The sequence below is a fragment of the Platalea leucorodia genome (assembly GCF_965183815.1).
Source record: "Platalea leucorodia genome assembly, chromosome: Z".
Lineage (NCBI taxonomy): Eukaryota > Metazoa > Chordata > Aves > Pelecaniformes > Threskiornithidae > Platalea > Platalea leucorodia.
In genome coordinates this window covers 72305028-72332951 of record NC_138858.1, presented here as the reverse complement: position 1 = coordinate 72332951, position 27924 = coordinate 72305028, and the positions used below count along the sequence as shown (strand labels likewise).

The 27924-nt window shown below is 47.3% G+C and overlaps 1 protein-coding gene across 1 annotated transcript; it reads right to left on the bottom strand.

Moving 5' to 3' along the window:
- Positions 1–6854: 6854 nt before the first annotated feature.
- CORO2A (coronin 2A) lies at positions 6855–25950 on the bottom strand (the record flags this gene model as incomplete). Its single annotated transcript, XM_082335631.1, has 11 exons — positions 6855–6986; positions 7951–8222; positions 8521–8611; positions 9724–9836; positions 11654–11750; positions 12095–12199; positions 13943–14059; positions 14751–14930; positions 15488–15637; positions 20364–20480; positions 25717–25950. The coding sequence occupies 11 exons, from the start codon at positions 25948–25950 to the stop codon at positions 6855–6857; spliced, it is 1608 nt and encodes a 535-aa protein (XP_082191757.1).
- Positions 25951–27924: the final 1974 nt, after the last annotated feature.

Below are 27924 nucleotides of genomic sequence, written 5' to 3'. Positions count from 1 at the left end.
CTTAAGCTGAGCTAAGGTACTGCTGATATTTTCCCATAGACCTTGCAAGATCTGATAGAATATATCCATGTGGGTCAAGATGGTGAAAGTAGAATGCATCAAATTAAACACAAAGCAGAAGACCTCTGTAGCCAGAAGCACACTCACCCACTATAATCCAGAGGGAAGAGTGTAACAGGCAACATTTAAAGCACATGAAGGCCCAAGCTCTCTCCTATTGAAGGAAATAAAAATTATACTGACTCAAGCCACCTCTAGTGGCCCTCACCCGTACCTTCCATAGCTGATGGCTGAGTGCTGGGAAAGAGGTAAAACATGGATAACTCCTTGTGCTGTTAACCCCCTTCCTCTGTGGATCCACAGGGATGTTTGTGGTTGGATCAGAAGTTATTGGATGTGCAAATTTCTGCTGAAGAAAAAACATGCCAAAACAAGAGGAGAGAAAATCAGAAGAGGAAACCATCTTGACTTATGCATACACTCGTTTTAAGAATTTGCTTAACCCAGTTACTGTGCACCATTTTGTTGCAAATAAGGGTTTGAAAAGAACTGGGTGCAGTGTTATTAGCCATGTTGTGACACTGAAAAATGCAATTCAGAAAATTTTCTTCTCTGCTTCTGCATGAGGAGCTTATTCAGGAGAGCTTTGTTTGCTGACAGATGCAGCAATTGTCAGCAGCTTGGAGGAGCAGGGTATTTAAGCGTGGCAGCTCCACCCAGGTGGCCTTGGTCCCAGCGCTGTCAGGGCCAAAAAAAGGGGCATTCTTGGGTGCATGTGAGCCACTCAGGATGACTGGAAGGAAGTGACAAGTGACAAGTGATAGATAGAGGAGACTACTGTCCACTATAGGGGTCAGAAGCCTCCTATCTGCTTATCAGAGTTATCATCTAGGGAGGTTTGCTGCTTGCCTCGGGCTCTCGTTAAGGATGTTGTGCAGAGGCTACAGAGGCTCATCTGGCCCTCTACTATACAGTGCTGCTTTTTTATGTATGCACCAAAGATACTGCTGGGGTGACTGGGATGTATCAAGTGTGACTAGCAGGTTCCAGGGGCACTGTATAAGGGCATGGGCACACAAGTGTTGGTTTTCTCCATCGTGCCTGAGGAGGACTCAACAGATACTGCAGGTGAACCACTGGTTGCACAGCTGCTGTTCATAGCAGGCGTTTGATTTCCATGAGCACGGTAGCCATGGTGAGAATCTGAGGAGTTTCACACAGACTTAAGGAGAGTGAAAGCTGGCAGAGAAAAACAGATACTGTTGTGGGGGATATCTGCTGCGTACCAGATTAGGGAGGACCAGAATAAGGAGGACCAGGTTAGGGAGTACTTCAACACCCTGGATGTACGCAAGTCTGTGGGGCCAGATGGGTTGCACCCAAATGTGCTGAGGGAGAAGAAGGCTTATGGCATTGCAAGGCCACCCTCAATGGTCTTTGAAAGGTGGTGGCAACTGGGAAAGGTTGTAGATGACTGGCTCTCAGTCTTGTCTTCAAAACAGGCAAAGAAGAAGATGCAAGAATTGCAGGCCGGTCAGCCTCATGCAGTCCTTTGGAAGATGGTGGAGAAAATCCTCCTGGAGAGCATTTCCAAAGGCATCAAGAATCAGAAGGTGCTCAGGAGTAGTCAGCCTGGATTTCTGAAGGGGAAATCAAAAACTGTTTACAAAACAAATCCAAAGCCGTTGAACCTCTCCCTTAGTGACCTGCAGGATGGGACAGAGTGCACGCTCAAGCAAGTTTGCAGAGCACACAAAAGTGGGAGGAGTGTCAGGTGCAGCAGATGGTTGTGCTGCCCTTCAGGGGGACCTCGACAGGAGAAATGCAGAACTGGCCAAGGAGGAATGTGGTGAAGCTCAGCAAGGGGAACTGCACAGTCCTGCATCTGGGGAGGAGTAGCCCCATGCACTGGTACACACTGGGGACGGCGCAGCTAGCAAGAAGCTTTGCTGAGAAGTTCCTCAGGATCCTGCTGGACAACAAGCTGAGCTTGAGGCAGCAGTGCTGGCTCACTACAAAAATGGCCAACAGTATCTTGGGCTGTATTTAAAAGAGCATTGCCAGTGGGTCAAGGGAAGTCATCCTTCCTCTCCCCTCAGTGCTGCTGAGGCCACATGTAGAGGAGTGCCGAGTCCAGTTCTGGGCTGCACAGTACGAGCAAGTTGTGGACAGACTGGAGTGACCCCAGCACAGGCTCTGAGATCCTGCTCCAAAATGGTGCTGCAGCATGCCCAAGAGGCAATTCCTGGCACTGGGGCTTTGCTCCCATGCCCCTCCACAGCTTGCAGCCGCCCAGCTGCCAGGGATGGATGTGGCCATCCCAGGGCCAACATGAGTGACTTGCTCCTTCTCCCTGCAGGGCAAAGGAGGGGGCATCAGCTCCATGCTGGCTTCTGCTCACAACTCCTTGGGCACACCAGCGGAACAGAGCGCCAGGGTGGGACACGAAATGAGATTTACAACTATTGCACAGGTTTGAGTGAAGTTTATTTTGCAGTTGGCAGCTGGCCTGGAGTAGGGGGTGAAGATGTGATGTGTTGTGGCTCTAAATCCAGCAGGCAAGTAACACTGCAGGGTTGTGTTTCACTCTCTCTTTGTGGTCCATTGGCCATAACCCCAGGACAACAAAGGTGCTGGAGGCTATTCCCACACCAACCTGCCTGCTGCTGCCTTTTCCTAGGCTTTTCTCACAGCAGTGACTCTGTGTCAGTGCCAGAGGAGGGACACAGTGCCTGTCCCGCTACCCTCCCCAGCACAAGGTCCCTTACAAGACAGGGCAGTCAGGAGGTCACAGTGCCCTGATTGCATGGCTGGTGCACAAAGTTCCCAGCACAGACTTTCTCCAGCAACTTCCACCTTTTTTTTTTCCCTCAAACTGGCCTAAAATGTTTTGTCAAACAAAAGTTACATTCTGAATGCAGCTGTGAACATTTCCATGACCAAAGCTGTGACTGATCAACAAACCCCTACAGTGGAAGGACACTCAGAGGAGAGGGGCACAGGCAATGTACTCATGATGCTCAGGGAAGAATACAAGGAGCGACCTCAGCTGTTGTAAAGAAAGCTGAATTTATCTCAATGGAAAAGGGATCCATGGGTGGCTTTTGGTTTAGATTAATTGCCATATCAGTTGAGTGATCAACTGGTTGTGTAGGGTGGCCTGTGTTAATCAAAAGGTGTGGATGTCTTCCTGAGCCAGCCAGACCAGCATGGGGCTCAGCCCAACATAAAGCGTAAAAACTGAGCAACTAACAAAACGAACTTTGAAGAGAGCTACAGGCTTGGGCTGGCTTCAACCCACGTATTTCTTCCCAGTGACTGGTGAGCATATAGAGACCAGTACTGTGATTTTCGTTTGTATTGTGATCCAACTGGATGTTGCAAATGCTATATTGTGCTTGTGTTGTAATGGCTGCTTCACTCCGCTAAACCAAAATCCTATCTAACATCAAATGTCTTAACATAAGTTAATTTGGTAATAACACATTAAACCCTCCTCATGTGGAATACCAGAAAGAGCCTCAGAGTGCACTGGGCAAGAGAAGCGCCAGGACTGCAAGGCAGCATGGTCAGGAAACACCTCACCACACGGTATGCATCTCGAGGGAGGCTCGGTTTACTCAAGACATCATACACAGCAGTATAATGCAGAACAGTTTGAAACGGCCACTCCTTTGTACCATCAAGAGTGGACAGGAAAGATGTAAGAAGACAGCCCCATGTGCATAACACTGTGTACAACCTCCCTACTAATGTAAGGCCACAACTTCATGCAAGCAAAAGAGACAGCAGGTGGTACTCCTTCCTGACCTTGATTCAGCTTAATTTTTAGTCGCTTCAACAATACAATAAGACACCAACAACCTTGCCTGTATCAAAAAGTAAAACTCTAAATATATTTATTATTCAGTTACATTTGCTTTTCATTGCACAAATTTGGTTTTTATCCCCATGTTTTACAGTTTTTTACAAAGCTGCTAGGAGTTTTAGAAACTGTTAAAATGATCACTTAAATCTATTTAGGCACAGTTCATTAACACATAACTCCATTTCCTCCACTTTTTTCTCTGTGTGAAAGACTTATGGTTGCATTTAAGCTCCAAATTGAAATACATTTCACAGTCTACACTTTTACGGGCATACTGCCTAAAAAAGAAGTTTTGATTAAATAGTCTTGCCTTATCAAATGTTGCCAGCAAAGCCTAAATGAAAGCAACTTCTTTTCCAGAAATGCTGAAATCAACACAACCTTAAGATAAGAACCATGGTGGCTGACCATTTTCTATGCTAGCCAGTCATAGGATAACAAAGGAACAGTCCTCGAGAGGATTTAAAAATCCCCTGGAAAAATTACTTTAACTTGGAAATAATTTAAATAATTTATTCTGTATGAAAAATAAGCAAATAAAATCCAGCAAATAAAACACATGTGGTGACAAGGAAAGTCGTATCCCCTGGACTGCTGAGGCTGTATCAAGTGCTTTCCCTTCTGATAATGAGAGCTTGAAAACCAGAGCGTCATATCCCTGGGGCTAACCTCTGTGAAAATGGCTTTGAAGTTGTCAGGCCTGTTTGACATGGCTGAAAAACTGTGAGCTTCTCAATTTCTTATGTAGCTCTTCTCTTTGGTGAGAAAGCCTGACCACTTCTGGTGCAAGATTCATGTGTTTGGATTAAAGCTCTGTATCTGGGGTGAGCTGCTTTTGCATACAACTGCATACTGCAGTGTTCCCAGGGTACAGGAAAGTCCTAGAACGGAGGATCTGAAGTGAGCTAAAGTTTGTTTCAACAACTTTGTTATTAATATATTTTTTTTTTTACAAAAAGAGTAGAGCAGTGTTAAATAAGTGACTGATGCTAAAGGACTCTTCCTGAAGAACGTGAACAACTACCCCCTCTCTGTAATGCTGCAAAAGAAACAACAATATTTGTGACTTTTTAGCACCCACATCCATTGTCGCTATTTAGAAATGAATGAAGTATTTCTGAAGGCTGGGTGAAGTCTTTGCAGTAGAGCAAAAGGGATGCCGAAGTCTTTGTGTGACTCTCACATAAAAGTATTTAGTGCCCATGAGCTCCCTGCTGGCTATTGCTTTCAGGGATAACCAGAGGGGCATCTCACACGAGCACAGGCAGTGCACAGCCTTTAGTCCCCCTTGCTAAGGAGTCCTGTTTGTGGGAATTTCTGACTACAGAGATTCATTTATTTATTTATTTATTTATGACTGTGGGAAATCATTAGGCTTCAGGGAACTAGCAGGGCATAGTATTCATTCCTACATGTGTCACAACAGAGGTGCACAGTTACAGGTTAAACAGCGGCTGCTTGCTCTGCTTAAGTTTAAGACGTCTCCACAAGCTCTGCATTTGGGGCAAGGAAAAACATTCCCCCTCCAGTGCTGCTGCTGTGCTCAGACCCCGGGGCAACTGACAGTGTGCTCTCTTGCCCGACACTGTGGGAACAAATGAGAGGAGACCCCCAGGCCCCGACAAGGCAGGCAGGTCTGTGCATTCCCTTGGTGCTGCCGCTGGCCCAGCTCTGCACATTGCGGGCAGACTGCATAAAGCTGGTCACAGGTGCCAGCCCTGAAACCAAGGATGGGACCTGCATCCTGCAGCTGCTCTTGCCCTAAGGAAAGAGCTGTCGAAGGCAGTGAGCCAGAGAGCTGCTGCTGAAGGGCACAGATGAGTGTGGCTGCAGGGCTTGGGGAGACTGGGCAGCCCTGAAGGATGCAGGGGGCTGGGCAACACAGCTGGGAAGAGGGAGCCTGCAGCTGGAGGTGGCTGCAGGCATGGGACAAGGTGCTGGCACCTGGGAGCTAAGGAAGCAGCAGCTGCGGGCACAAGGACAAGCAATACTCCAGCAACCGGGGAGGGCTGTTTGTGACCCGCCATGGTCCTGTGATCCTCCTGTGGCTGAAACCACACTTCTAGCACCATTGCTGAAAGGTCTGCAGTGGGCTGGGAGTCCAATTCCCCCCTCAGCCCTCTTGGCAAACCCACTGCTGCCAACACTGTGCAGCTTTAAATGTTGTCTTCATTTGTCTGATGAGCAGCACAGGACCACAGCACCCAGCTGACTGCAGCTGGTCTTTGGCAGAAGTAGGGAAAGAAGGCCACTGACTCAAAGGACTCAGAGACCTCTGCTGCACCGGCAGCTTCTCTAGTGAGAACCAGCCCATACCACTGCCCCTTTAAAGTAGGACCTCCAAACACCAACTCTCCTTTACCTATCACAAAAGTGCTGGCCCTTGGCAGCCCCAGTGCAGCCTCCCGCTAAGAGCGGGACTATCCCCAACACCAGGTCAGGGCAGCCACAGTTTTGGCTAGCCACCCAGCTGCAAAGCCGAGCTGTGAGGCGAGAGGGGTGCATGAGGATCACTTTGGAGCTAGAGGTGCCTCTGAAGCTCAGCTGCAGGGTGGTCTCCCAGGGCAGGAGGACAGCGGCCACAGGAGCCGCACTGCCAGACCCCAGGGTGGGAAAAGATAGCAGGCAGCTGCCTTCAGTCTCCCATCCTCATGTCATGTGGAGGGGTAGCAAAACAGGTTGTTCCTAGAGCTTAACAGGTGGCTTCTCCAGGACCAGAAGGGCAAGATTTTCCAAAGTCTCTCACTAGCATTAATGCATGAGCTTCTGACATGAGTGAGTGGGCAAGCAAGGGGAGCCTGAAGAAGCATAGCAAGTCCATCAATAACTGGTGATGATTAGGGAAATGTGACCACCACAAGCCAGGGAAGTCCATGCTCCCTGAAGCATCAATTTTTCCCCCAGCAAAAACTCTAGGAGGAGTTATCCGCAGGAACTGGAGTCTGCTCCAGTTGCCAGGGGCGCAAAGAGCTGCAGGCCAGCACCCTCAGTAACTGCCTGTGTTCGTGCAGAGGTTTCTCAGCTCCAGCTCCAGCTGTTTGATTTGGACATCTCTCTGGTTTACCAGCTCACGTAGTCTACGGATTTCTTCCTGTTGCCGGTAAAACATCTGCAAAAGCTGTAAGAAAAGTTACATTTTACTTCTTTTACACTAAGAAAATACAGACTTAACCTGTCAAATGCCACCAGTCCTGTCACATCACTTCTGAAGAGCAGCATCCAAGGAGGAGGCCTTCAACCAACAGACCAAACATCAGCAGCGCTCCTGCTGTCTACTAGCCTGGGCTACAAGTGCGGGTGTTTCTCAGCACCATTTAGTAATGCTACATCTGCTTAATTCAATGGAAAAGATCAGAAAAAATAACCTTCATACCACTGATCACTCAAAGAGAGCCTAGACACAGAGAGCATCTGGAGTCTAAACTCCTGGATCTGCCACATCTCCTATTCTGACCTTGGGCAAGTCCTTTTACTTCTCTTTGAGCAGGCTGCAACTAGCAGCCAGCGTCAATGGCACTGCACTGCCAAGCTGTCCCCCCGCAGTGAGCTGTCGAGGCAGGCAGAGCCAGCCACTTTCCCCTGTCAGGGCCCACAATATGGCTAGGCGCTTAAGACTACATGGATGCACCATGGGCCAAGGGAGCAGAGTACACCCACTCCTTCCAAAGGCAGCCCTGCTGCCTCACCAGGCTGTCTCAGTGAAGCTCTCATAGCTTCACTGAGGGGTTACACTGCATAAACCTCCCTCTCTTCTCCAGAACCTGGAGGTCACAAGGACCTCCTTGTCCCCAGCCTGCCACCAGGCAGGCCTGTGCTACCAGAATGCCTAGAAAGCGGGAGTAATGATTGCTCCCTTCTTTCTAGACCCCCTCAGCTGGGGTGCTGCTGGACCACATCTCTGCTTCCCGTGTGGCAGCCAGGGCATGCAGAGCTTCTGCCCTCACAAAGAACAAAGAGCTCTCACTGGCCCAGCTCTGCAAAATAAACCCTCCCCAGATTCTATCACCTTGTGAATGGCATCCTTTTGCCAGCCCTCTGGGTTTTCCCCCACAGCCCCAACCCTTCACCACAGACATTCACACCTCATTTTCAGTTTTTGGTGGTGGACACTCAAATATGTCAAAGCCATTGGAGAGTCGCATTTGCTCATTTTTTGGCAATTTCTCCTCCACTTTCAGCTGTTTTCTGCTGTCTTTGATCTCACTTGGCTTCTGCCTGTCGTCCAGTGGCATTCTTCCTCCCCAACCCTGGTGCTGGTTCAGGTCTGTAGTCTTCATGAGTGGCTCTGGCTCAAGAAACTGTGGTAAGGAATTCACAGGTCCAGAGCCTGGTCTCAAGGATACCAAGAGAGGCCCTAGGGAAGGAGGCAGGTGACTGGTTAGTACTCACAAACCACACCCAGAAATCAGCTGTAAGCGATTCATTCAAACAGCCTGCAGGGATAAACATGGAGCCACTTGACTGGAGCAGCTTCCAGAGTTCACAGCAGTGAATATTTTAGCCACCAAATTATTTTAGCTTACAGACATATTTGTTATGTCTCTCCTTTTCCTCCTTTCCTCCTTCTCTGGCAGTTAACAGGCCAGAGAGCCAGTGGCAGCTTACCCAAGCCCTGGAGAGCTGAAGGGCTGGGGAGCTCCCCATGTGCTGACCTTTGTTAACTCCGTTCAGCCACTCTTGTGCTGTCAGTGCTGGCTGGGCTCCTGTGGTCAAGGGGTAGATGTCTTCCTGGTATGACTCCGACTGCAAGCAAACAGAAGTCCAGAGTCACTATGTCAGTGAGGTTTTGGCTTAGAGGGACCATATTGAATTGCGGTGAAGAAGTTTTTTCCACCTCAGCACAGAGGTGTTCCTCCGCTCACCGACATGAACATAAAATCTTCTCACCTGCCCTGAGCCTCTCTCCTCCTCACCCCAACTCAGAAGAATTGCATCTGAAGGCCTATTTTAATTCTTGCCAGCAAGGAACAATGGACTGGGGGAGGTTTGTGACACAGACTAACCCAACTCTCATGAACTCAGTGTTCCTGAGGATGAAGAAGTGGATACAAAGGATGGACACAAGTCACAAATCATCAGCTGATCATCAGCTGACAGAAATTGGCCAAGGAGATAATGTTGGAGGATCATGCCTGATTGGTAGTTGCAACGAGCATTAGCTCTGCTGCCTCTTTGAATTCAAGGCACTCATACCTTCCAATGTTGCTGGAAGTACAGGGCACAGTGCTGACATTTATGATGTACCTTTGCGCACACGGTCACATGGGAGCTACCTTGGCTAGCTACAAATTCATGACCTGAGTCATTCTCTAGCCACACTAGCTCTGAGACATACTTCTACGTCACTCTCAGTGCAATGGGTCATGTCTTACATGCTACAGAACAACTGTAACATACCTGCATGCACTGGGTAGAGACGTGGGAACCCATCGTTCCCTTTTCCCCAGGGTGATTCTTCTTCATTCCACAAGGAGATTTTCACGTCACTCAACATCATCCCCAACCCCTCTCTCTCTTTTGTCGTTATGTCAAACAGATGTCATCAACTGAGGAATTTTACAGCCAGCTAGTTGATCTGACAGTCAGAGAGACTCCTTGTTGCACCCAAGCAGAGCAGATCGGTGAGCATGGCATAGAAAGTTAGCCATTACACAGAGACCTAACTCTTGAGTTACCCAGCCGGGGTTTGTTGACGGGGTGCCGCAAAAACTGACCAACTTTGTCCCTCAGACCAGGAGAGAGAAAATCCCTTGTTCCACCTTCCCTCTTGTCCCCAAGAGTCACAGAGAGGAGGCACTGCCCTCTCTTTCACTGATATTTGTCCCAGACATGAACATGACCTGAGGTTAACTTACCCGTCGAGGCACAATCATGGAGATGGGCTCAATCAGGCTTTTAGTTGGGATCAGTTTGTAGAAACGGAAAATCTCACAAGCTGACACTTCAAGGCCTCTCTTTGGCATCATTCCTGGTGGGACAGCATGAAACAAATGGGGTATAAATCTCCCTAGGAAAGTTAATGTCATCTGCCATGGAAGAAGGGTCACCAAATGACAAAAGGAGTCACAGCATCAGCTCCACAGCAGCATGGTCTGAAATCTGCACCCAAAACTGGCTCAGTGGCACAAATAACAAGACTAAATAATTTTTTTCTGTCAGAGCATGGAGTCACACACCAAGTTTGTGGTTTTCATGCTAAGCCTCCTCTTCCTTATTCATTCTCATGAGGTGCAAATAGAGTGACCAGGACTGAGCAGAACTGGCAGGTGATGCCACAGGATTTGACTATCAGGATCACCAGGAAGGGATTTCAGGACACCTAAACACCAGAATAGCTATATGGGTCAGGCTGAAAGCCCTTCCAGCCCAGTATCCCCCCCCAACACTGTCCCAAAGCAGAGTGAAGTATGAGAAGGGTGTGAACATCTACTCTGTCAGACAGCACTATTTGTGGTTCAGGGACTGGCTAAGCCACACAAGGTCTCTAAGTACCTGGTAACCTCAGTGGATTTCTCTCCCACGAGCTTGTACAGTGCAAAGCCTACAACCATGTCAATTCCCTTAACAAAAGAAATTGCTTCTCCTTGTAGACCTTGCTTCATGGTGTACTACAGAAGCTTTGTTTTCTACTAATACCAAATGACTTCCTTAAACAGTAGATTCTATGTGAAGGACTGTTGCTCCTTACATTATGCATTCATCTAAATGTGAATCTAAACTCCACTCCTCTGCATGGTACTTTGTTTTGGCAATATTGGGAAAGAAGCTTTTGTGCAATACCCTTAGCAGCATGTTTGATCAGCAGAACAGATCAGGTTAGGGAAGTAGACTGGATTCACTCAGGCCTTTTAAACACACTTGTACACTTCCTTTTCATGGAATGATTTTTAAAGAGACTATGACAACATAAAATCATTGGAAGGATTATAAAAGCTGAATAACAGAGAGATCTTCCAGTTAAGTTTTAAATCATTTATTCCTTTCCAATAACAGTTTTTTGAAGGAAACCTGCAGGCACAAAATCCAGTGCTGCTAAATATCTGTACGAATGTCCTGGAAGAATGGGAGTGTCCACAGGTAGTACGGAGGGGTGGCAAATGGTCCTAAAAACATGTCAGTCTATAGAGGAACATGGCTTACAGGGTACACTGGAGAAGGTTCAAGAAAGGGCTACGAATAGGGTCTGAGGGCTGAAAGCCGAATTCTGTAGCCTGAATGAGTTAAACAGTGGGTAGTATGCAGACAGGCTAACAAGCAAGGGTGTCCAATGGAGGAGAGGTGACCTAATCACAGCAGGTCTATCTCTAAATGGGAAATGCCAGTACAGGAGAAGGTAGGCAAGCGATAATAGCGAAGGCATTACGATGCTGAGCACCCATTACCAGAGAAATCCCAGAGTGGAAACAATGTCAACAGAGTTCAATGCCAACAATCTTAGAGCAGATTCACAAAGCGCAAGGAGCATCCTTCACCTTTAAATCCAGACTATCCTTCCTTCCACCTTGACCAGGTATGTGAGAGGGGATGCAGCAGTGACTGGTAAAGCTGCCCGGCCCACGCTTTGCTGGTCAGAAGGGACCCCTCCAAGCTGTGACCCTGTAATACCACCTGTGATATATAAGTGAGCTGGGTGAAGCTGACTGTTGTGCACCTGTAAACCTGGGTAGAGACTGGAATCTGACCCACTCTCTTTTCTAAATATTTTGGATAGTCCTGGACTCTGACAGCCTCTAAAACAAAGAAGCTACCATCCTCTTGTAATGTTAGACCTATGCTGCCACTCACCAATTCCCTTCTGTGGTAAAGGAGAACGATATTCCATCAAGTAGTTCAGGTATGGTTTCTCAGGGCTTATCTCATAGTACCGTATATTTCCATCACCCTAAAGGGAAAGAAAATGAACATAAGCCAGGCTCTGCTGTTCAACATGAGGGTCTGAGAAGAATGCCTGGCCCCAGAAGCCATGCACGGTCAAGAATGAACCAAATATTCACCCCAAAATTCTAACGTGGGAAGGTTAGGGCTGTGCAGTAACCTCCCCACAGTAAACGTGGTACGTCTGCAGTGGCAAACGTAGCCTGATGCTGCAGCACCCTCAGGCCCCATCCCATCAGCCCATATCCTTAGGTTAACGTGCTTCAGAAGCATCTTTGACTTCAGCCTGATGTAACACATTTGAGAGAAGAATCAGACAGGCCAGCATTTGCTGACAGGGAAAGCACTTACCTTTCCCACCACATAAAGCATGTGTGTGTCTGAGTCGTAGAAGGGAAACAGGAGTCCCGAGGAGCCATCCAGATCCTCCTCCAGTAAAGGCACAGAAAGGTCATTCTGGGCAGGACACAGGAAAAACAGATAGCTGCAATCGCCTGTCAGTCACCGCAAGTCAAGGACACCTTACCTGAACCCCACCTGGCAGCGGCATGTAAGCACAGCTCTATAATGATCCTAGGCAATGGCCAGCTGCCTTGAGCAGAGGGCCATGCACAGACTTCTTCAAAGCTCTATGGGTGGGAAATGGGTGCTCTGTCCCTGGCTCTTGACTGAGTGCAGCACCTCAGGACATCAGTTCCTACCACTAGAACATCTCAGGCACCTGATGACATTTCAGGTGTAGATATGATAAGAAACACTGCCTGCCTCTATATGGGCCACAAGACTTAGGGAGATGGAGGGGCCTTCGCAACATGTCTGCATCACACACTGAATTACTCATGTTCCTTCACTACCTCTAGTCAAGGCATTACCTCCACAATACTGCACCACCCACCACAAGAACAGTCTACATCAGCCAAGCAGTCTCCACACTGCACAGTGGGAAGGTGCACACTGCAAGGGCAAAAGCTGCCACCAGGCTTTTGCAGGTAAGCCATGTAGGAGCACACCACTCCATACACAAGGCTGGCATGTCTTATACAAAGCCATCCCTGCATTGCTGAAGGGAGCAATGTCGGTAGGATCAATGGGGCAGAGTATGGTCTCCCATGGCTGCCATTGTGGCTATTGTCACATAAATATACATTTTGCATAGGGTTAATACATACTTTCTCCTGCAGCACTGCCCAGCTGCAGGCTCCAGAAAGCCAGAGCTTCTGTTTAGATGTGGTGATGACATGGGTGGATGTGGACCTCAGAAAGATGCCTGCTGGGCAGGTCCTGTGCCAATGCCTGTCCCTAAGGAGGCTGCACATATCTGGCCTCACAGGCCTTCCCACTGTGTTCTCAAACTAAGTGTGGCCAGCTCCTCCAGCAGCTCTGAAGGCAGTGAAACCCTGATGTGAGACCCATGGTGTGTCAGAGCACTGCTCAGCTTTGTGGAAAGCCTTCAGACAGCGGCACAGTGCTTTGCCTCTCACATACGCAAAGAAGCCGTGTCCAAACATAGCCAAATGGCAAATCATAGACCTGGTCTACCAGCTTTGTCTGGTACAAAGGGTGACAGCACAACAAAGAGGCAAAAGATTGTGCTGCAAGGTGGTTGACGTGGAGGGACAAAGTGAGATGCTGACAAAGGGAAAGCATCTCACTGCATATGAGAAGGGTAGAGGACAGCAGGGTTTCATAAGGCTAGCAGCTGTCACGATAGGAGATCACGTCTTGGAAGTGATCAGTAAGTGCTACCTCAATACTCTACTGTCAGGAATCATCAGAAATCAGAAACACCCCACATCTTTTTCTCCATTGAGGGCTTCACCTGAGTAGGCTGTGTCTAGAGCTCATTTCTCTTCCCAGTACCAGTAACCAATTGCCAGTAAGACCAGTAAGAGCTGCTTTTAAGTCAGAGCTACAGTGGCCACCCAAAGGTCCTTCGAATGATTTCTTCCTGTAGTGGGCACAGCATTCTCTTTGTTCTGGTGGATTTTGATGCTGAAAGCTTTGAGAGCTTCTTCAGAAACTCAGACTCAGTTAACAGTGTCATAGCAGTGAGACCTATCGCCCATTAATAATTTGACAGATCACTTCTGAATTGCTGTTATAAACCAATTCTTGGGTATTTGGCAGGTGGAAAAGTTAAAGTGACAGCAAAACAGGGAAAATTGAAGCTGGTATGGTTAAGATTCTGGTACAACTCACTTGATCCCATAATGCAATTTGCCTATTATTCCACCGAGACGTTCCAGTAGAGAACAGCTTTTTCATGTTTCCAAGGAACAAGACTTTATTGACTCTGTGAGACTTGTAGCTGGCTTCCTATAGGAAGAGAAAGGACACTGTGTGAGTAAGAGACAGCACCTGTTGCATAGCCACATTTCACGTTACATGAGACCTCTGATTCAGTCACATCTGAAAGATCCATTCAACCTGGCTGAACTACAGCGAGCAGGATTTCATGGGGATCCAAGAAAGGTGGCCTAAACTCTTCAGGACCATTCCCAAAAGCCCAATCAATCTCTCTAACTATCGACTCACATATTTGCAAGAGAGCAATCCCATACTAGCTGTAGGCAGGACTTTCTGTGTACACAGGTCTGTGTAAATACCTACGAAACACAGTCAGCTTCACCTTACCGACAGATACAAAGTACAGGCAACAGGAACAACCCTGGCAGTGGGACAACTGTATACTTGGATCCACCTGTCCACCTTATCTCTACAAGCCCTCCCAAGGTGTCCCACAGAGGACTGCAGGAGGTAGCTATGAAAACAGTGCACTTCAAGAAGGGTTTCAGCAACCAAGGAGCATGGTAGCAAGATGCGGAAACCCTGTTTTCAACAATGACAGCAAGTGTTCCATGAAAAGTAGACGGCAATAGCACCATCTGGTGCCTTGGGCAATGTAGGGCACAGATACATCTTCTTTAATGGCAATGAATCTACACAGAAGAGGAAACACTCCAAGGGGTGAGATCAGCTGGACCACAAACTTCTGAACCCAACCTACTTGTAGGACTGTTCCTGAACGAGGGTCTATCAGACGTATCTTTCTGTCCCTGCAGGCTGTGGCAAGGAGACTGCCATCTGTGTTGAATGACATGGAGAGGACCACATCTTTGTGAGCATCAAGGATCTTCACCGGGTTCGAGATGACAGCCTCCTTGGTGTCAAGGTTCCAGACCATTATCTGGAGCAAAAGAACAAAAAAATCAGCCCTTTGCTGCCTGACCAACTGGGGACTTTATGCACCCTATTCACTTCTTCCTCTCTTCTCTACATGTACAGGTCTTACCATCATAAGTGGTGTGGTTGCTCTCCAGCATTTAGAATAATTCCTGGTACTTACAGCAATATATCAGGGACACAGTGTCTGCTCAGAATGTCCAGTATTCTAATTTCCTTTGCAACCACATTTTACACATAAGAATGGCCAGCATCAGTGCAGATATTTGCACTAGCACAAGATGAAGCCAAACAAAAGTGCATGGCATTGCATATTGTATCCAATCCAGTAAAGGAGAAGGGCAGAGTAGACTGAAGCTCATCAGAAGACTGGTAAATTAGCAAGTCCTTTTGAACTTGTAGCAATGTCCTTTTGCCTTTGGGGTTACCATGGCATTTCCCCCTTGAAGAAGGCTTCTGAACTCTTCAGTATTACCTTAGAGCTTGAAGTTAAAACAAATTGCAAAACACCTTGCCAAACAGGGTATCCCAGGAGGGGAGCTCCACAGAGAACGGACCCACCTTGTAGTCATAGCCAGAGCTGAAGAGGATGTTATTAGCAGTGGGATGCCATTCAATGAGGCCCACTCTTCGAACGTGCCCAAGAAGCTCCTTCTTCGGACTGGTAATGTTTCTTGTTAGCAAGTGCTTGGGGATGTCCCAGATTTTAACCTGAATGGCACAGGATGGGTCTTTGTGAGATTCCTGGGTAAGGAGCTAATTTGGAATTTACCAATAACTATTATTCCCTTGGTATTATTATCCCCTTGGTAGTGAATAGGAATGCTCCTGGCTTTATTGAATGCTAGTGCTTTAAATTAGTATCTTTACTTTTCTGTGGGTCTGAAGACTCCTCTTTACCCTCTACCTTTAGCCAGCAGTTCTACTAGTTTGTTTTAACTTGACAATCCAACCCCTACACCTGGCCAAGCTGTCAGCACAATTACAAAAAGTTATTCCCAAGGGGAAGAAGTAAACCACAGATCTTGTAAACCTTGCGTCCTAACAAACTTTGAGTAGGAACAAGCAAATTGAAATGAACTTCAGCAAAGAGTCCCAGAAGATGTTACAGCAGTGACTGATCCAAGTAGTCATCTACTCAGTGCTACCTGGTAAAAGAACTGAGAACTCCCCCGGTCAGATGGCAGCTATAGTACTGTTTGTCCCACAGAAAACTGCACCAGTCCTGAATGCTTTGCAGATGACACAGCCCATTTGCCAAAGTACACAGAAGCCCACCCAGGTGGCCACACGGCAGATGCCCTGAGCAGAGACTGGGCAGCACCGTACTGAAGTCACTCAATACTGGGAGTGTGCTGTCTCATAACAGGTCTACCTGCAGCGCTGGGTTCTTCTAGAAGGATGCTGCATGAAGACAAAAATCCTCTCTCCTCCTGGGGTGGAAGAAGACAATAGAGGAAACCTGCAAAAGGGGCTGGACCTATGCAGGTAAAATGAATGAGTCTTTCTCACACTAACCCTAGAAGCACAAGTATTTAGGATGCTAACAGATAATTAACTCTTTGGCTCAATGAAAATTACTATGTTTGTCATAATTTCTCTAGGACTTAGCCTGAGGCAAAAGGGAAATGCTCTTTGAAGCAGATAGTTTGTGGAAATTAGTCACATCTGCCCAAGTCTCCCACTGTTTGGCTCATGAGGATCACACCTTTCTAAGCCAAAGATGGAGAGGCACAAATTCTGGGGCCTGCTGGGAAAGATCATGAGCACCCTTCTCAACAGTGTTTATCCCACTGAGGAATCAAGCCTATCAGAAACCTAAAGACTGTGTGGTCCAGTAGCCTCCAGATGAACTACAGCGGTAAGAGAAAGCATCACACTCTACAGCTTCAACAGATATCACTAAAGGAATGGGGCTGAGAGAGCAGGAAAGGGAAAAATAGGTTGTGTTCATGCTGAGAACAACTGCCTAGAGTGAACCATTCACTCCCTGTGCTATGAAATAGTTGGTGGCAAAAGCAGGGAAAAGCCCCTGGCTGGAATCTCAGGATGCATTAAATGGCAGAAATTGCCAGTGCTTAGTGTGCAGAAGACGCAGGTCTTGGAGTCAGACCTGCCAGGCCAAGCAGGAACAATCCATGAGCTGTCTACCCTACCACATCTTGAAGAAAACCAAAGCAAAGTAAAAGGCACAGAGCTGCCCCTCTAACCATAGGGGAGAAGATCTTCAGCAAGCTGAATTCATATGTGCCTGATGATTTGCTAAAAGGAACAGAATGGGTAAGAGGATAAGCCCTCTCCCCAAACTGTTCAAAGTCTCAGCCTCTGGCCACCTGCATTGACCTCAGTCCTAAGCCTGCCCGGAGCAGCAGCAGGAACTGGAAAGGGCCCTGGGTGTTCACAGAGACTATCCATCCCCTCCCGTGCCCAGAAGTACCACTCTACATGCTTCAGCTACATGCCACAAAAGAGCTGTAGTACCACCAAGGCAAGCTCCAGAAAGGCTGGTTAATGGCCAAGAAACCTCTGAGGAATGTGGGTGATGGGAAATTTCCACCATCTTCACAAAAGCTTGTTGTCTTTCTCAAATATTCCAGGGAGACCCAGCCAGTAAGAGCAATCAGATGCATCCTTGCACACAAGCCAGAACAGTGGCTTATGCTAATGCTCAGAAATGGCAGAGAGCACCAGGCCTTTAACAAAATACTGCAAGGAAGGCTTTGTCTCTAATGTCCAACCCAGTGGAAGTTGTGGACACTTCTGGCACCCCAAAAACTTTCTCAGACTTCTGTCAGGACAGAGAAAGTGTTGCTGTGGAGATGTCCCAGCAGCATGTCCAATCCGAGCTCTCCAGTACAGGCCAGGACAAGTAAGAAAGACAGATGTTGACCCCATGGAGTGAGTCCAACAGCAGCCACTGAGATGAGGAGGGGGCGGAAGCACAGCAAATCTGAGGAAAGCTAGAAAGAAAACAATTTGTTCAGTCCAGGAGCAAGAAGGCAAAGGTGAGCTCTTCTGGCTGCCCTTCAACTATATTGCAGGAAGGCGCAGAGAACAATGAGCCAGGCTGTTTGGAGGTGCATAAGGAGAGCACCAAAGGCAATGGACACAAATGGCAATACGGGCACTCCCTGGAGATCAGAGGAGCCCTATTTTCCCTAGAAGAGTATTCAACCCCTGGAAGAAGGGGCCAGTGAAGCCATGGGATCTGTAGCCTTGGAGATTTTCCCAACTCATCTGGAGAAGGCTTGGAGTAACCTGATTCAACTGGCCTACTTTGAGCAGGGCTTGGTCTAAGTGACCTCCACAAGTCTAGCTACCAGATACCAGGAAAGACAGTCACACTAAGAAACACAGTCTGCTGTCTTCACTACTTACTGGGGAGGGAAGAGGTGTTCCTACACTGTGTCATTGTGCAGGGGACCCCTGAGATCCCATTTCCTGATGCCAGGATGATGATGGGAAGGTAGTACCAAAAAAGAGAGTACAGTCACAAACAGCAAGAGTTCTTAGAACTTTTGGTGCTGAGACCAGTGGCAAGCTCAGTGTTTCCATTCTTTAGCCTGGAGAATGATCCCATGCCAAGCTGCAGTAGGAAACTGGAAAAGAAAGCTGACAGAGAGCAGCCCTTCTGCATAGACCCCGGGGTCCTGGTGGACAATAGAATAAATATGACCCAGCAGCATGCCCTGGCAGGGATGAAAACTAGCAATATCCTGGTCTGGAACAACAGGAAGATAGCCACTAGATCAAGGGAAGTGATTTTCTCCTTTACTCAGCAGTCATTAAACAACAGCTAGAATACTGCATCCAGTTTTGCACCTCCCAGTGCAAGAAAGATGGTGATAAACTTAAGTGAGTCCAGTGGAGGCCACCAGGATGCTCAGGAGGCTGCAGCACTTGTCCTGTGAGGAGAAGCTGGAGGAGATGCCTTTGATCAGCCTGGAGAAGAGGCAGCTTCAGGGCGAACTGATAGAAGCCTTCAATGCTTACAAGATTACTGAGAAAATAGAGCCAGGCATCACTAACTACACTGGGGAGGTTCTGATTGCATATAAGGAAAAAATTTTGCCATGGGAGCAGTGAAGAACAGGAACAGGTTGCCCAGAGAGGTGGTGAAATCTCCATCCTTGGAGACAGACCTGCACAGGAGGTGGGTATAGAGACCACCTAAGCTCCCTTTCAAGACAAATGGTTCTGTGATTCTGTAACCACAGCAGGAAGCTTTGAAATTTGTGCTTATTCCTCATCTGAGACTCAAAAGAGAGATCATGGTGGTGCCTTCCTGCCACAAGTCCTTTCTGAGACAGCATGAAAGCCTGGCATACAGGTTGGAAGATAAAATAAGACTCTCATAGGCAGCCCAGAAATTGAAAGAAGACTTCAAAAAAAGACACGAATATCCAAAGAAGCAAAGGCAAGTCACTAAATGGGATGGACAATTCAAAGAGCCTAGATTTCCAATTCAAGAGTGATTTTGGGCAGAGCTGAAATGGATGTGTGCCAAGCCAGGGCTGGAGCAAATGAAAAAGGAAACCCCCCTGATGCTGTGTGGCAGAGGGTGAATATACCCAATGGGAGAAAACACATGTGGGATCTCTGGAAAAAAGCACAGTAGTTAGTCAGATGTCTTATCACAGAAGCCACCATCACACTTTTGACAGGACATGGAAAGCAACCTTTCAGTGGGTAGACATGGGCTAAACTGTCCCTTACAAACATGAACTGAATCTTTCAATTCCTAATAACTAGTCTGCACCTTCACTGAAGTAAAATATGTGACTACATCTTAATTATACTAACTTCAGCCAAACCACTTATTGTCTAAAACTTAAACCTGATGTGATGTATTCAGTATCTTTTTATAGGTTTGCATTAGCATGAACCTTTGCATCTCTGGAGTCTTTCTGTGGTTTCAGCAGGAAAATGCTCATTTCATTTTTGCCTTTTGCAGAATAGCATGACGCAGATTCCTCAGCTACCCCATAACTGATCTAGCATGACTTTACAGCGTAACTGCTTGCAGGAGCAAGCTCGAACTTGCTCTGCAGGGAATTAATCTGAAATAGCTGTTCCAGATTATGTTGTGTTGAAGCCTTTAATCTGAAGTAAAGGAGGAGTTTCACAGCGATTAAACTTGAATAGTCATTCTATTTTAAATTCATATTCTGTTTTTCTCATGCAAACACAACCAAAAAGATGCAAGCCCCCACAAAACAGATCTTCCTCCTCACACTGATTTTGGTACATGATCTGGAAGGGATCACACAGGTCTGACCTCAAGACAAAGACAGGAATCTTACTCTTACTTGACTTTTTTATAAGTATATATATGTTTTCACATATTGTCGATGGGCCTTGTGGTTTCTTTTTTATTTCTTTCCCCAAAAAGCACATTAGCCAGGTAATAATGCAGAATACAAGGTGGTAAACTTACTGTGGCATCTTCTGAACATGAAGCTATTACAAAGTCATTGAATGGGTTCCACTTGATGTCCAGAACATTCCCTTTGTGCCCACATATTTTGGGATAATGTGGGTCGAGCTTGCCTGTCTGGAAGAAACAAGTATCATCAAACCTAAGGTGAGCCACAGAATTACAGGACATTTTCAAGAAAGATCCAAGCCAACTCCAGCAAGAAACCTCTTTCTGCTTGTTATGCTCCAAATGCCCTCGGTGCTCTCTATCTGTTGAGAATGGGGTTTTGCTGTCCCTGCAAGGCAAGTCTTGATGATACCACTGAAAAGAAAGAAGTGCTCAGGCCTTCCTAAGTACACAATGCTATCAAGAAATCTGTACACATGCAGCAATCGAGACTGCTGAAGTTAGAAGACAGTATTTGGTTCAGACACCAGAATAAAACTTAGAGGGGAAACAGTTAGGAATAAGTTGAATCTTCCACATTTTTTAAAGATCTTGGGGGAAAAAAATCAGAATCTCTTTCAGAGGACATTTCTTGTAAGCAGAAAAAAAAATGTTTTAGCTTTTATTTTTTAGCCTCATCAGCTAGCATTTATTTTATTTTTTAAGCAAAAAGACATTTGTGACACAAATTACAAATGATTTTTTTTCTTTCAACAAGCCTGCTGTTTCTCACTGATGGTGTTCAAATCCAGCCATTCACTGGATTCAATCAGCATTCTGGACTCTCAAAAAAAATGCTGTGTTTGGGCGGCATCTTCACTGGTAAAAATCCTGCACAAAGTGCACTAAGGATTATTGAGGGCCTTCTGCCACATGGGGGCTGTGTTGCATCAGGATAAACCCATACTGTAGGCATAGTCTCTGCTACAGTGAAGTCGGTATATTTATGATGTGCTAGGAAGGGTGCTGGCGAATTTATTTAACATTGGAGCAGCACTTTCTTCTCCCTGTCAGGAGCAGGAAAAGTACGGGGAACTCCAGGAACCACTTTGCATCCCAGACATCTGTCCAAGAGCAAAGGTCAGTCACCTAAGGAGAGAGACGGTGGCAAGCTGGTGATGCTTACCTGCTTACTTTTATCCCACGTGGAAGAATTGTAAATCAAAATGAATGCAAATGCGTGCTGTCCTGGAAAGCAGACACTTCTGTTGGTGTATTCCTCGCACCTCTCCAGAGGTGGGCCTTAAGAGTGCACAGCAGATGGGAAACGGTGCTGGCCCTAACCTGCATGGGGCTAGGATGTAATTTTCCCAGACTTGAAAATTTGTACGGTTTTGAATGCAGAACAGGACACAATATGTAACTATTCTGGCTTCACTGGAAAGTTTGTCACATAGACTGGGACTAACCTGCTTTAAATTGAACACCCAGAGGGCTTTGAAATGTAAAAGACTGTGCTTTTTTAGACTACAGTCTAAAACAATTCCCTTTTATAACAGCAACAATACAAAGTGACTTGGGAGAGCAGAAGAGAGATAAAAGCCCTTTAATAAGCAGCGTTCCCCCACCCACGGTGTCCTTTTGCAGGCTTCAGGGCTTGGTTTCAAGCTGGCAACTCAATGGGCTGGGCAGCCAGCTTCACACAGATCCCCTGATCCCTATGGGAACTCAGTCCCCTCCCAGAGCTGGCTGCCTGTCTGCTCCCTGCTCCATTTGGGAGACTCCCAAGCTGCCCTGAGCCTGCTCTGCCTGCCCCATCCTGCAAGGTTCTCCTACCCCCATGTCCCCAGCAGGCTTAATTGGCCCTGGAAAAGGAGCCCTTGCCCTCCCAGCCACCAGTCCCACCTGCCCCAATGCAACCCTGCAGCCCTGGGACAAAGCAAGACCCACAACACGTGAACCCCCAGGCTGCCAACAAACAAATATGGCAGGTAGGGCTGTTGGTCTCAGATGCATATCTGCATGTGGAAGTAAAGCTCCTCGTGTGCGGGGCAAATTTCATTCCACAGATCAAAAACTATTCCAGTAACTTGATGTGTTGTCATTCATGCAGAGGTACCTGACTTCCACAGTTATTTGCAGAGCTTGAAAATAAGTAATTTTTCAACCACTCTTTTTCTAAACTCACAGTGTTTTTGAAAAGTAGCTAAACTCTGAGTTCCTTGATGAAAACCACTTCTTGTGGGACAGCTGTTAAAACTCTCCAAGCAGATTTGTACAGGATAGATTACCATGAGATGCGTCAGCCCCACTTCTCAAGTGTTCTCCAAAGGGCACCAACACACCTTGTCATCACATCACGGCACAGCACTCACACATGGCGTCAGTTAGGTAAGGCCTGAGGAGTCATCACAGGTTTTATTTCATAGTTCTTGCCCCAGAGAGAAGGGAGGAGGGTTTGTGTCTCGGAGGTCTACACAACCACAGATGTCCTCCCTTTCACACCTGGTGCTGACACACTGAAAGACTGGACACTGCAAAGACTTGGGCACAAATATGCCCCTGCATCTTGGGACTTTGTTCTCATTTTGCTCTCCCTTTGCTTTATGCTGCAGAGACAGATGCAGTCTCAACCAAGTCTGGTCATCGGAGAAGGAAAAAGCCCAGCCTTTGTCTTTCAAAGGCAGGCCACAAAATTGCCCTCTGAGTCAAGATCCTTCCTTGGCATGCACTGCGTGCACTTCCCCAACACATCTGTGTCAGACACAAATCTACATCCAGGCCACACTGTGCGAAAGCAGCTCATCTCCCAGTTACAGGCACTGAGCCCGTCTCTCTTCGGACCTGCAGATTTACAAAGGCATTCAGTCTGTTCTGGGCACCAGGCAGCCCCTGTGGCCAAAGCCACTTCCCATCTGATGAGATGTGCTGCCGTTCCACCCAATGGCACATCTTCATGAGGACCTAACTGACACTCCCTGCAACAGAATACCATTCTCCAAGTGGTGGCAAATATTCAACTAATTCCTCTTCAGGTTGAATGCAAAGGCCTGCTGAAAGGAGGGTATCTATGGCAAAGAGCTCTTTCCCTACATAACCCTTGCTGCTCCCAATCCTACCTCACCCCCAGGCTCTCAGAGAGGAAGAATGATACAGAAGGAAAGAAGCAGCATTTATTGAAGGACAGATGAGAGAGCTTCATGTCCATGACTCATCAGGAGAGAAGCACAACAAACAAGGAGGCACAGTTAAATAGAGTGACATTGAGCCTGCATTCAAGCACATCCTGAGGCAGGCAGCCCCTCCAGTAGCACACACAGAATGAACTCAAAAAAGCATTGGAGGGACAAGAGCAGCTCCCCAAGCAGGTTGTTCATCCTCCCTGGAAAGTGCAGCCCTCTCGGTCCCAGCTACCATCTCCCACTTTGGCTAAACATGATGTCCTGGCTCGGGCTTTTCCTCCACACTGTGGCATGCTTGGGATGTGGCTGCCCCCTGTGAATCCAGTCAAAAGTAAACACAGATCAGCTGTCCATCACGAGAGGGCAATACTGTCCTAGGTACACGTCTCCAGACTGGGCTGCCTTCAGTGCCCTGGCAGCCAGGGGCACAAGCCAAGACTCCAGTACTCTGTCTGCTATGGGTCACCACCACAGGAGGAGGTGGCAGCCACAAACACCACCACCAGGAGCACAAGTCGAAAGCTGACACTTTTCACCAGGTGGCACCAGTTTGGAAGTGTATCATGAAAAAAAGTAGCTGATATCGCAGCCCTCAGACTCAGGGAACCCCTTTCTGTGGGTGGCTGAGGCCACTTTTCCCCCCCAGCATGGGTCAAGAACAGGTATTCAGAGAATGGCTGTACGAAGTGCAGCACATACAGATCCTTTCCCTGATCCATCACCAAAGGTCAACCCTCAATGGACTTCCTGAACTAGGGGACCTGCCTCTGAACAAATACAGTTCGTAAACCAGCTCTTCTCCATAACTCCATCCTGTTTTGAACACCTTAACTCTTCTGGGCTCATCAGCATCCAGAGCAGTGAGCTCAACATCTAAACTGCAGAAGCATTCACATCTGCTGCTAGCTGTCTGCTCCCTGGTCTCCAGGATCCCCTTCACCACACAAACCAAGAAGAATGCTCCTTGCACTTCTTCCCCACCCACTTCACAGTTTTATGTATCTTGCTCATTTGTCTTTTTTTCCCAGGCTGATTGAAGCCTAACCCACAAAGTCTTTCCTCACATGAAAGCAATTTCACATTTTCATTGATGTACTTTAATTAACCTTTTCTATATCTTCTAGTTCTACCATGCCTTTGACTTCTGCAAGCAGTATTTCAGATGTGGGTGGAGTATCTGAGCAGGTGTTAAGAATGGAAGAATTGCTACTAAAGACTAGCCAAGTTGAGAAGAAGTGAGAAGACAGAAGAATTAATAGTAAGCAGTGCAAGCACCTTCAGCTCGTTTTGCCAGCACTTTGAGAGCTAGGTCCCAACCCACTTCCTACAGTCACCAGCTGCCTGCTTATAGATGCAGCTCCGTGACAAAGACAAGTTCTTCAGCCTCAACAGATCATGGTCAAGGGGGGAGAAGTGACTCAGTCAAGAAAAACAGGGTAGTGCTTAATTTTAGAAGGACCATCTCTGAACAGCACCAGCGGTGAAGGAGCTGAATAAACAAAGTCTAGAAGGGCCGGGAACTGTGCTGGGTTCTTCAAGCATAGCCAGTTCACTTTCATCCTTAGCAAATATATATTGAAAAAGTGGCATTGCAATAACACCATCAATTAACTCTTAATTAAAGGCTGAACTTTTGTCTTTCATCTGTTCTGCCCTTATTCCAGAGAGCTCATAATCTCATGTTGAAATTAATCCACATTAGCACATGCCTAATTTTTCTGAAGCAATAAACATCAGACAGCTTCTCCCTCTCATCAGATCCCTAAGTCATCAAAACCCATAAACACGGGATTTGTTTCTGAAAGGGAAGTTTTTCCAGCATCAGTGCTTGAAGCTTAAGGGCTTCATTGCTTGATAACTGTGCCTCCATTCTTTCACAAAGGAGAATGTAGAGCAAAACATACCATATTCTCCTTTGGTCGCAGCTGAAGCCATGCCACTAAAGCACCTTTCAACTGAAAGGTGCTTTTGCCCTCTGTATCTAATAATTGCTTTTTTATTTGCAATTTCTCCTAGGAGACAAACATCTGAACAGCACAGTTCCTGCTGATTATACAAGAAAGGCAAATGAGATATGAAATGAAGAAAGGTGTTAAAAAACTCCAAGCAGCAATGTAAGACATATAAGTACACACATCCCAGGAATCACCTGCCAGGGCATCTGCAGCCCCTTCCATCATTTTGCAATTTGGGCAACAGCATTAACAGAATATCCTCTGTGCGATCTAGCTCCCTGGAAAGCCCAGCTCTCCTCCAGCCCCTCGACACACTCACAAAAGCCAGCTCGCCTCAGCAGAGCTCACCTGGTGGATGGGAATGACGAGGAAGGCCCCGCCACCTGCGCACTCGGTCACCACCGCAATGAAGTGGGGGTTCACAGCACAGAAGTGGTTGTCGTGGACGTTGCGGGTGATGGGCACGCAGTCATAGCACTTCTCCTTGCTGGCAGCTTTGCCGTACACGTGGCGGAACTTGGAGCTGCGGTACTGTGGGTGCCACGACATCTGCAAGGGGAGAAACACAACACCCCATGACATAAGGACCGGCTGTCCCGGCAAGGCTTGCAGACCCCCACTCCCCTCTCCCCAGCACCAGCTCACCCTCCCCATCTGGGCTCCTTGCACCAATCCTCAGCCAGCAAGCAGCAGCTACGTTTTTCTCTGCTGGTCTTCACCCCTTTGGTATGACCTGTCTCTGCACCCTTTGCACATCTCTGATGGAGAGAGGAGAGTGCAAGGGAGAAAAGACAGCTCTCTCCATCACCATCCAGCTGGGTTGTGCATGCACCAGCAGTCCCTATCCCTGGGGCAGGGCCACATGGCAGCAAGTTTAAGAGGAGATGAATCCTGGTAGCACAGAGATCAGGAAGCATGAAAGATACAACATCTTGGGTGAGGAAAGCCTGAAAGATGGCGAGTGAACGAGCCAGTCTGGATACATGCTTCGTTTAGCCCTCAGGTAGTTTAGAACCATAAAAGGGGTCTAATTTTGCTCACTTGAAGGGAAAAAAGAGGTTTGACAGATCAGAGGAATAGTTACAGTCACCTGTTGGGTTTTTTCCCACTGCCAGTGATGTTCTGCACATCTGTTTTATAACTGCACCACAGCCCTCTGACAGACAGCATTTTAAATGGTGTTTAAATGAGATGATACATAAAGCACAGTAAACACAAGAATCCCTTCCCACAGAGAGCAGTGAAGCTTAATGGTACCGATGCAACTGATTTCAAGTAGGAAACTACCAGTGTTGGGCAGAAAAGGCAATTCAGACTATTAACTCCTGCTCTTTCCACAAGACCTAGACAGCAAAAGGTTCATGGCAGGGATGGTGAGAAGATCCTACTGCCCAAAGGAAAAGAAATGCAGATCAGGCAAGAAGGTTATGGGTGAAAGCCCGCCCCACACAATCAGCTGGGAATATGGGCAAAGACGAAGAGGGCTTGATTTTGCCCCATATTGATCTGTTTAACGTGCATTTGGTGAACATTATTATCAGTGATGCTGGGTCAACAGTACTCCAGTTTGAGAGGGGAACCCAGCCAAGCAGCATTTGAGTTACAGCAAGACTTAGACCGCTCACTCACATAGGTAAGCATTTGAAGGGAAGCATGCACTCAATGGCAAGAAGCCAAGTGCATCATCACTCACCTTGTACTCGGCACTGGTGAGGCCGCACCTCAAGTCCTGTGTTCAGTTTTGGGCCCCTCACTATAAGAAGGACATCGAGGTGCTGGAGCTTGTCCAGAGGAGGGCAATGAAACTGGTGAAGGGTCTAGAGCACAAGTCTCATGAGGAGCGGCTGAGGGAGCTGGGGTGGTTTAGCCTGGAGAAGAGGAGGCTGAGGGGAGACCTTATCGCTCTCTACAACTACCTGAAAGGAGGTTGTAGTGAGGTGGTGGTCGATCTCTTCTCCCAAGTAACAAGTGATGGGACAAGAAGAAACAGCCTCAAGTTGCGCCAGGGGAGGTTTAGATTGGATATCAGGAAAAACTTCTTCACTGAAAGGCTAGTCAGGCACTGGACCAGGCTGCCCAGGGAAGTGGTTGAGTCCCCATCCCTGGAGGTATTTAAAAGATGGGTGGATGTGGTGCTTAGGGATGTGGCTTAGTGGTGGACTTGGCAGTGCTGGGTTATTATGGACGTGATTATCTTAAAGGTCTTGTCCAACATAAACGATTCTATGATTCTATGATCACCTGACAAGCAGGGTTCTAATCAATTCTAAACCAAAATATCCTTGTTGCTGGCACGGTATTCCATCCTCCTGGGATGACTATTAAATGCTAGGAATCTGTATTGCTTGATCCTGGGCAGTCAAGCAGGAGCTTTAGAAGCACCCATCAACACAAAGATCCACAAAGCTCACATCCCACGTCACACTGGAAGATTTGGGCTGTGAATGGAGCTAGAACACAAGTCCTATCCTATTCCCTGCCTTCTCCCAATCTACTGGCACAGCTTAGAGCCAACCCCACCTTGGACAAACACACATGCCTGTAAAAAATCAGTCC